This window comes from Lampetra fluviatilis, chromosome 49 (genome assembly GCF_964198595.1).
Source record: "Lampetra fluviatilis chromosome 49, kcLamFluv1.1, whole genome shotgun sequence".
Classification (NCBI taxonomy): domain Eukaryota; kingdom Metazoa; phylum Chordata; class Hyperoartia; order Petromyzontiformes; family Petromyzontidae; genus Lampetra; species Lampetra fluviatilis.
Genome location: NC_136323.1, coordinates 5,592,913 through 5,603,504, shown reverse-complemented (window position 1 = coordinate 5,603,504; position 10,592 = coordinate 5,592,913). Strand labels below are relative to the sequence as shown.

The 10,592-nt window shown below is 45.7% G+C and overlaps 1 protein-coding gene across 1 annotated transcript in view; it reads left to right on the top strand.

Annotated features, from left to right (window-relative positions):
* The first annotated feature begins 9,571 nt into the window (after window positions 1–9,571).
* LOC144948359 (tenascin-R-like) overlaps window positions 9,572–10,592 on the top strand; it is a 185,455-nt gene continuing 184,434 nt past the window's right edge. The window contains exon 1 of the mRNA XM_078877786.1: window positions 9,572–9,730. Within this exon, the coding sequence (XP_078733912.1) occupies window positions 9,572–9,730 (159 nt within the window). The remainder of the gene's footprint in view (window positions 9,731–10,592) is intronic.

The following is a 10,592-nucleotide window of genomic DNA, read 5'->3' as shown; positions in this document are numbered from 1 at the left end:
AAATAGCTGTGGGTGACCCCCCCCTTCCCCACCTCTCACGAGACATCTGTTCAGCGTGGAAGAGTAGACCAAAACACCCTTAAGGAGGGGGGGGGGAGCCGCTCTCTCCTACTCTGTGTAGTGGAGGAGACTTCTGCCAGCAGTGGTATGAGCAAAAATTTTCAGGGCTTGCACCTTGATGGGTTTTTTTTCAGGTGGATAGATTTGGTCTTGGATTTAGGGTCGAGCCATGGTGCATTATGTCCTTGGAAACGCAGTGCACCACAGACACATGGCACCATAATGTGAGCACGTTTATAGAGTGGATGTCGTTTTTAAGTGTTCTTACGGTTGCATTTTTTTTTAAACACACACATTAAACAAATATGTATCCTACAAATACGTCATGTATCCCTAAGCAGTTGACAAAAACGTATAATTTTAGAGTTAGGATGGGCATTTACTTGAGCAATTTCTTCGTCGAGGCTTCTGACCACGAGGAACCCAGGCAACTGTGGTGGTGATCGTGAGCCGCGTGTGACCAACAACCCTGGAAATCTTGAATCGCCGAGAGCACGAGTGATTTAACGAGCGACGTTTCGGGATAGAAAGCATGGAGAGAGGGAGGGCCCTTTGTGAATCCGGGCCGTGGGCACAGCATGCCAGCAGATCTGCTCTCCTTTGTACCTCTGCGTGGTACACCAGGAGACAGTGCGGGCCATTCATTATTTATGTCGTCGGGTTTACGGTTCGAAAACACGAGCTCCGTCTCGTTAGCCGTGTCCAAACGTCCCCATGAATGAAACGTCGAAGCTGAAAGTGAAAAAGTGGTGATGTCTTTTCAATGGGGGTGGGGGAGGGGGCAGAGAGAGAGTGACGTGCAGCCCAACTGAGCGGTTTGCCCTCAAACGGCATCGAAACGTGTTCGTTTTTCAATACGATATGAGAAGAATTCTAGATTTGAAGCTTTCGTGACTGCAAGGATTCATACTCTTAGTTTTTTCGGTAAAGTCACGTAGGTAAAAAATGAAATTAAAATTAATAATTTATTTTTATTATTTTCTTTTTATTAATTTTAATTTCATTTTTTACCTACGTGACTTTACCGAAAAAAATAAGGATATGAGAAGAATCAAAGAAGAGGGAAACGTCCATAATAGAGGTTTTTTTTGGGTTAGATCGCGAAAATATATTAATGTGTCGTTGAAACCCGCCACCACCCGACACAGCCAACTAGTAAGTTTTGTCACGTAAACAGAACGTGCCAATTCGTCACTAGTGCAGCACACCGGTTGTGTGTTGGAGAGCCAAGCCACAACGTACTTGAGAGGTCGTCCCACCGCGGAGACGGAGCGATTAAAGCCGTTGCTTGTGCTGGTGGCTACACAGGATCGTGAGAGCTGGTGACGACTTTGGCGGGGGAGTGCCTTCATCTAGCAGTGGACGGATCATGGCCGATGATGATGATGATGATAATGATTATAAACTGTTGGGCAGGTTTTCAATTCACATTGCGGTGAGGAAAATGTTATTCGTTGAAATAAAAGTTTTTTTTATGGGTAGGATGGGTAGAAATGTACAAAACTTAGCAGCGCAAAAATAAGTTTATATGTTTGAGTAATTAATAGCACACGTTTATAACGCGAGTGGGGATGAGTTTTCGTTCGCAATAGGCCGCGCTCGAAGACTTTCATCTAATTCCAGACGGTTATAATCTTAATAAAACTGTTAAAATGACGCGTAAATCGGAGCACGCGGCTGCAGTGACGCCAGTCGCAGTTGTTAAACGAAAATCTTTATTCTGGAAAGAAAAACACACTTGTACGATCTACGTTGCGGTTCAAACAATCAAGAGTTTAGTTTGCTTCCCTCTTTAATGGCAACCCAGGATTATCAATCTGTTATTACGATCGTCGCATGGAAATGTAAGCTGTCAAACATGAAATTGCCCGTTACTTTTATCGTAACAAGCTGCAACCATCTTTAAATAACAAACACAATGTACATATGGCACGAATCATTGGTGAAATGTAAATCCGTATTGTTTTATAAAAAAACATATATATTCGCGTGAATTATGGTACGTCGCAAATTCATTGAATTCCCTTAAAAGGATAAATTAATGGCAACAAATAACGAATGCATGTTTGCCAGTAGAACTGCGACGTTCAGCTAATTAAGACATCTGTTGCTCTGCTTCTAATTGTCTTCACTCCACTCACTGGTGGTCGGTCACCTCCCTGTCACTCTTCTGTTGCTAGTACCACGGTTGCCGTTCCCATGGACTTCACATCGATGGAAGGGGTGATAGCCAGTGCGTAAAAGTGGTGACAATCGCAGCCAATGAGGAATTGAGGGAACGCCATCCTGATGGGGCCTGGCAGCCGTGGAGATTGAGCAGTGAGGTTGTGGAGCGAGATGGATTATGGGTGGCGTTCATCGAGCAGTGGATGGAACATGGCTGACGGCGAAACGTAACAATGCCTGGGCGACACGACTAATCTTTGTGCTGAAAACACTTTGTTGGCGAGGGAAGCGGAACTCGCTGGGCTAGAAAGACGCAAGCGGATTGAGCCGGTGACTTTCGTTAAACTTGAGCGCACTGAATTTCGATTTAACGTCGTGAGAATTATTTAATTATGTTTAAATTTTTATTATTTCATTATTCCATTCTACGTGACTTTACCGAAAGAACCAAGAAGAAGAAGTTGAACGCATTGCATTCGTTGAAATACCACGGCAGGCGGAAATGGGTGCAAGAGAGATTGATTGTGCCTTCTCATAGAACAGTTTTGCACTCGAGGGTCCGTTTAATCCCAGCCAAGGTTTTTTACGGCAATTTGATTTAATATTCGCGATGTATTCTGCGTCACGAACCCACACGTTGAGCTGACCGTGACATCAGCGGTGTCTCGTTTCACTCCAGCGCAACGCGCTCTTAAACCCCCCCCCCTCACTCCCGCTACTCCCCCCTTTTTTTCAGCGGTCGACAAAACTTGAATTTCCGCGGCGCCCTGCCTGCATCCGCTTCTGTCCCTCGGAGCGGGAGGGAGCAAAGTGGATCGCACTCGCGTGCACCATCGGGTGCAACACTCACGCCTGTCCGTCCGTCGCCGAACCTCTCTGCTCCTGCCGGAGAAGATCGCTGACCGTGGACTCGGAACCCCACCACCCACCGCCACCCACCCCCACCCCAACCCCACACACCGGGTCGCGACAAACGTGAGTCCAGAAACCTGTTCAATGCCACGGATGAGGGGCCGTTGCCCGAAACGTTGTCCAGTGTGTGTTTGTAATCTTTTTTTTTTGCTCATTTTTGTAAGCCACTGTTATGAACGAATGTGTTGCGTTTTTGTGATTCGCGCTTGTGCAGTGATGGCCAGCGGAGATTTCATAATTGTGTCGTTCTGCGGCAGACGAACCTTCGACGAACTAAAAACAAAACACAACGCACTTTTGTATGGTTCCCATCCTGCTGTAAATACATAAATACCTTCGTACATTTATTTGACTTGAAAGTCGCTGTTCCTCCGCTCCTTCTCATTTGATAGCTTTATCTGCCTGGACATGACATGTTTCTACACCCCCCCCCCCCGCCGTTCTTGCTCGAGGTCGGCGCACGTCCCTCACCTATTATTGGGCGTCATAAATGTCTGTGTTTATCCAGGAATAACCTGACCTGAGCGGGAGCCTATATTCTGCGCTGTCCGCACAAGCACCCCATGTAGGGACACCGCCTGACGTAACCCTAGAAGAGTCACTCGCCGGGGGCGTGTGGTGTGGGGACACCGGGGTCGTGACCTTAGCGTGCCTCTCCCCGTGGGTTGCGGATGCTTATCCAGCAGTTGAACGCGGTCATTTGGCTGTAGCCGGTGGCGAGATGTTAACTGCCTCGCCTGGTATGCAGGAGGTCGTGGGTTCGATTCTCGACACTGACGCCTGCTGTATATTTAGAGTTTGCGAGTCTCTCTCTCATCATCATCACGGTGGCTAGGAGATGTTAACTACCTCGCCTGGTATGCAGGAGGTCGTGGGTTCGATTCCGACCCTGACGCCTGCTGCTGCTGCATATTTGGAGTTTGGATGTTCTTCCTCGTTGTCGTGTGGCTCTTGCTCCGGGTCCTCCCGTTTTTTTTTGCGCTCCACAATTAGAAACGCACGTTCAGATCATTTGGCCCGACATAAATGTCCACTTGATAAGCCGCTTCGTTGAGCTATCATTTGTGTCCAGGTCGCTTCTGAAAAAGAGCGACAGAGCTTAGTGGGCCTTAACTGGTAAAATAAAATAAAAAAAAAAGTAGTTTAGTTTAGTTTTAATAGCCGTGTGGCACCTGACGTCATGTTTAGACCTCGTGTGTCAGCCGTTGCAAAACGTGGGTTCAATTATTTCCCGACAATTTTACAAATAGGTGTAATACATACAATTCAGACTTAATGGTTGTTTGTTAATCCACCCCTGGATGAAGGTCAGCACCATGCCTTGTCTGTCATGGGGGTTGTTTGATCGTTTCCGTGTGCTGCTGGCCACTGTGGGTCAGTTCAGATGTCCCTCGCCACTGATGTTAACCGTGACTGGCAATTGAACTCGGGACGCCGTGAGTACTGACAACCCTGCCACTCCTGCCACATTACAACTGGCTAGGGTGACATATTTGTGAAGTTGCAATGCACAAGATGCTGCCTGCAGAATGAACTCAACCGTGGCTGCATTTTTTCGACCTGTTTCGACACTCGTTAATTGCCTGAAAGAGTAAACTCTTTGGTTCTTTCGGTAAAGTCACGTAGGTATAAAATAAAATAAATAAAATCACGACGTTTCGATTGCAACACAAGCAATCATCATCAGGTGGGATAACCACAGCAAGGTTTTTTTTTTGCTGAAGACTTCAAATCTAGATTGCCTGAAAGAGTATTTATATCTTGAAAATCACAGAGCTTGGGCAATTGTTGGCACCAGCTCACCTCCTTGGCTGCTGCATTTCTGCTTGTCTGTAGTTCCTTGCTCCTCTGCGTCGCATCGTCACTCTGCGAGATTGAGGGACAACTGCGTGCGTTACAAGTTGATTTTACATCTTTGGTTCTTTCGGTAAAGTCACGTAGGTAGAAAAAATAATAAATCACGACGTTTCGATCGCAACGCAAGCAATCGCCTCTCTCTCTCTCCCACCTGAAGACGATTGGATTCCTACAGTCACGAAAGCTTCAAATCAATTTGACATTATGTTCTTGGTTCTTTCGGTAAAGTCACGTAGAAGGGAAATAATAAAAATAGAAGGGAATTAATAAAATAATAAGAAATATTTTTTCATATTTTATTATTTCCCTTCTACGTGACTTTACCGAAAGAACCAAGAAAATGAATCTCTGCAGTCACTAAAGCTTTAAATAAAAATTCAATTTAACATAATTTATTTTCTCATTATTATTATTATTATTTACTTCAGCGTTCGCTTCAATGTTGACGAGACGAGTGTTACTTTACGTGATTTTCTTGTTCCCCGCCGTGATAGCAGGTGCAGGCAGAGTGTCCCACGCTTGTTGTATTGAGTGTGGTTACTTTGACTCCTCTCCCCAGCGGCTTGAACCCAAATTGGCACGAAACCAAATGAAACTCAACGCTAAGGTGTAACTGGCAAAGCAAGCGTTGGATTGGCTATGCCCAGGAAACATGGAACTTTGGGCCGTGGTTTCAACCACATGCCAAAGTTGGCCCAAAGTTACATGTGGACTGGGTGTAACCCACTTTAGGGAAGAGAAGCGATGTCATTCTGAATGTGCGGAAAATGTTTTTTGGAGGCGGCAGTGTTTTCTGTATCGCTGTGTTGCTAGGAGAGTTGTTTGACCCAAACTTAGCAGCCTGAAATTTCAGTTGTTGAAATTTCAGCACAGGTATCCAAAACGGACGCTCGGAATGTCGCGGCAAGAGAGCATGAGCAGTGCGGAAGTCCGGAAGAGAACTTGAGCGGCGAGTGCGGTCATTGTCGTGCCAAAGAAGCTGTGCAGGATGGCGGAGGGCCGTTTTGCCGAGACGCAGGCATTGAAGTTAGTTTCCACGAATCCCGCGACCAAAGCAGATGTTGGGACACGTCGCGGAGGTCGTATGTCAACTGCTGGACCTGGCAGAGGGTAAATGGTGTTGGCTAGGTGGTGTGGTCGCATCAACGGCTCCGGCCAAGATGTCATCTTGATCCTGAATCTCTGCTGAGTGGAACGCGCGTTATGATCCCGTGCAATTTGATCGCCAAAAGGGGGTGTCCAAGTGAGGTGGGATGTCCCATGAAATAACTTTGATGGAGTATTTTATTCTGCTTTGAGTGACATCCTTTTTGGGTGATCCGTGAGGTCTGATACATAACGGCATAGAACCCCCCCGCCTCGCCTCGAGCTTATCGGTCATTGGGACAAGTGGAGTTAGGTCTGTCGTGCAAACGCACGGGAGTGATGGGGTCTTTGCCCTGGTTGTTATGACTCTTTTGCAAGGTTATGGCTATCATCGCATCTTCTTGGTATGTGCTCATCAGGTGCAGCAAAAACGGACAGGGCTAAAGTATGCTGCCACGTGTGTGTCCATTGTTGACCTATCGCACCATCTCTTGAGATTAGCCCCAGAATTGAAAGGAAACTCCCTCGCCATTACGACCCCTTGGCTTGGCCATTTAAAAAAAGAAAAATCGATGCGGCCACGTGGCTCGCAGATGTCATTGCGATCAGCTGGTACAGCCGATAACCTGAATTCCAATCCAGGCAGCCGCCTGCTGCTGAACCAGGTTCTCAAGTCTAGCGAGTTGATATTCTCAGCCTGCCAAGAAACATGGACTGCACAACAACAACAACCAAAACATTTCCAGTAAATTTGGTTGTGCCCTTCATTTGGCTAAATTCCAACTCTGAGAAAGAAAAAAAAATCGGTTCTGACGGACATTATTCTGATGTGGCAGAGCGGATGGGCAAGTGCTGCCCTCTTCCGTGTGGACCACTGGTCACTGGAAGGGATCTCAGATGTAGCTCCGTGATATCTGCTTCAATGGGCCGTTTTTTTTTTCACGGAAGGGTTTGCATTTATCTGCGAGATTTCTAAATGGATTTTTCTTGTCCGCATGACAAGATGCTGATAGCGGCGATCAAAATAAAATATCATGCTTTGGTCCCGTGCGTGACTTTTATGACTTCGCCCGAACACGCATTACTCGCTGCCATAATGTGGGACGATTGACGTTTGTTGTTTTAAAGATCACCCGTTGTCGTGACACTAACCAAATAAGCTTTGAAACGGCAACGGTTTGCGTGACAAAGGTTCGATCCTATCTGTCCAGCATTTTTACTTCCGATGCTGTGCGTAATGTAATTTCTGCTAATAACCCAATTCACAGCGAATGCAGACCCATCTCTGAGGCCAAGCAGGTGTGAGCCTGGAAAGTACTTGTAAGGGTGAGCACCGTGCATAAAACAGGAGGTGGTGTAGGCTGCTGCTGAGATACAGGGCACTGCAGCAAAATCTATTGTTGTGCTGCAAGACGCTCCCATATTTTTCTATTTACGTGGCTTTACCAAAAGATCCAAAGAATACGCTCCAACATCTTTGCCTCTGGCTGCCGTCAACAGCCCGCACTGACGGGCATGGTAAAGTATAGTCATGTAAGCCCCGTGACCTCCTGAACAGTGTGTGGGAGGTTCCATTCATCAGTGAACTGAAAAAAGGGCTGTACAGGCACATGCAAGTTTTTTTAGCAGGGCTTGCGTCGCCGAAAGGGAAGATGCGTGTAATTTCATCAGTCAGCTGCCTAAGTGGCGTAAATCACATGACGTCTTCTTCTATATTTGAAGTAGACGTCATGTGATTTTCTTTCTTCAGATAGGGCAGGTTTACAGGGCTTGGTCGCGTTTCAAAAAAAATATAGACACTCGTAAAACTTTGCTTTTGAGAAGCGTCGTTTCGTCAAATGGGGCTGTGTTGGGTTTTACAGTCGATAATGTTTGGCCGAATATCCATAAACCTATTGCTTGAAGTGTTAAGAGCGATTTGAAGCTGTGTAACGCTAGAAACCGTGTCTAAAAGAAAAAAGACGCGTAAGGCATTGGCTCTTTCTTCCTTACGACAACTGCCGTGGCGGTAAACTTGGGTGATAGATTCGTGGAAGAATTTTATCACTGGGAACCCTGTTTTTTTTTCTCTCAGTAAAGAGAACTACATTTCCCGTGCTGCTTGCGTGCCATTCGTACGAGGAAGCAGCTTTTGATGCAATCAAATCTTGTCGACTGCAAATCCATCAAAGACTTAAAACCGCAAGTGTTTTTTTTTCCATCATCATCATTTTGAAACCAAAATTCGACGAACTGGACAAATTATGACTTTATCTTTCTGTCATTGGCATAGAATCTCTTTACTTCTCTGATGATTAAAGGGCACCGCGTTAATTTGAAGAATAAAATCCATATGATTGACAATGCCGCCATTTAATTACTAGCTGAAATCTGGATTATATGACCAATAATTGAGTCCTAAACAAAAGGGCACTGTTAATTGAAACAATAAAAATACACATAAAACCCATGTTATTGTCAATACACCCATCATTTTAACATTAATTAATCTCCTTGCCAAGAGCGTTCTGCCACTTTGGGGCTGACGTGTGTTTCAGACTGCCAGCGTGTTATTGGCAATGCCCCCACCACTTTATTACTAATTATGTATCGTCGCCTCGGGCTGGCTGTCTGGCCATGATTGGAATTTGGGTTATTCTTCCAATAATTACGAATATTGTAGAAGCGCCTATCCCTATTCTGTGGGGCCATATGTCTGCTTGGAGGGTAGACGGATGGTTTGTGGAGTGGTGCTCAGGATGGGGGAGGGGGCTCAGGGGAGTGGCTATTGTGAATAAATGTACATGGGCCTCTCCACGCCATGCAAGTCTTGGGCAGTTGTTTTGTCATACTCCGACACCCTGATCAGTGTGAGTTGGTGAAGCCTGGGAGCATTGACGTGGGGACATGGAAGAGCAGTACAAACAAGAGATGTTTTTTTTTTTATGAACTGTCCTCTGCTGCTCAACCACGTGGCCCCGCTTGGGTAACGGGTGCAGTAGGTCCTCATTATACCAGTGTAAAATAATACTGTTTGCATTTGCCCTAAATCTCACCCTCGTTACACACTCCGTGTGGTATTTCTCAGTTAAGACTGTAATGGCCTGTAAAAACTACAGATGTGTTTAACCGATAAGTGAATTGTCGTTGCATAGCAATGTGAAGACGTATAATAGCTGTGTAAAAAAAAAATCTAGCTGGAAAGTGCAGCCAGGGACCTCTGGAATGGGGCCACCCCTCCCCACTTTGCCTTACAGAAAGGAAAATGATTTCTAAAAAAATATTTGCGTTTTTTTTCTCAGCACGTCACTGCGCTGTTAGCGCGTCGAACTTTGGCTCCCCGACGCGATTTGAGTATTTTTAAATGTTTGTTGGGCGAAACCTCACCCTCCGCCCCCAAACCCACCCCCAAGATGACCCCTAATTCAGAGCAGAGCTGAGCAACTGTCAGGGTTGCATCGCGGCAGTGTCGGGTCACAGGTGCGCACCGGCTGAGACATCAACAAGGCGAATGAAGCCACGCGGCTCGGTGAACAGCGACGCTGCCGAGCGACGGAGTCTTGAAGCTAAGCGGCGCGCACGTGCCGGGGTTGGATGGTCGAGGCCGCTCACAGACTTGCGCGAGCGATTTGTCACGGCGAGCTTGGCAGCGAGTCGATGGAAGAACAGGGTGCGGGAATTGACTCGGATAGTTCGACAGATACATGCCCCTTCGATAGCCTTTGATGAAATACTTGAGCGGATATATATATATTTTTTTATCCCTGGCCAAGTTGGTTTGAATGTATCAAGATATTTGTTGTTGTCGGCCTGCAACTTTCCCACTGTTGGGAAAAAAAGAACTCTGCCATGTTGATCCTGTCCAGCAGCGACTCTCTGAACACTGTAATTGCATATCTTCTGCTGTTGACGGTGTTTACGATATATATCTTTAATTCGATTTGAAATGTTTGGTGTTTTTTTGCTGTTGGTGGTTGGTCGTGACAGACGGCAAAGTGCCCACTTTTGACATTTATTCCAGCCGAGACGGAAAATGTAGTGAATTTGTTCATCTTATTGCACAAATAATAATATGAATGATGATCCTCATAACAATAATAATGTAGAGCGATTCGTTAATCTGCTGTTGGAAGACAACTTCACCATGCTGATCAATACGGGTTGTTAAAGCGGAGAGTTTCAGGACCGGTTCAGATGTCACTTGTCACTGATTTTTCACTGACTGGGACTCAAACTCAGGTTTGCCGAGATCACAGCACCGTGCACTGACCAAAGCACCACCAACTCCAGTGAAAATGAAATCAATAAATAGTTATTGTCATAGCTGCTAAATTGTAACGGCTTTTTTAAATGGCGATGAGATTCATATTACTTTTCCATCCACTTTCAATATTTCATATATTTTATTTTTTATTACGGATTTTTTTTTAAGTCAGATTGCTGCTTTGGAAAAAAAAAAAAATTCTCGTCGCGTGTTTTAAGTCACGCTATAAATCTCAAAGAGCAATTCAGGCAACCCAACCGCATGTTTC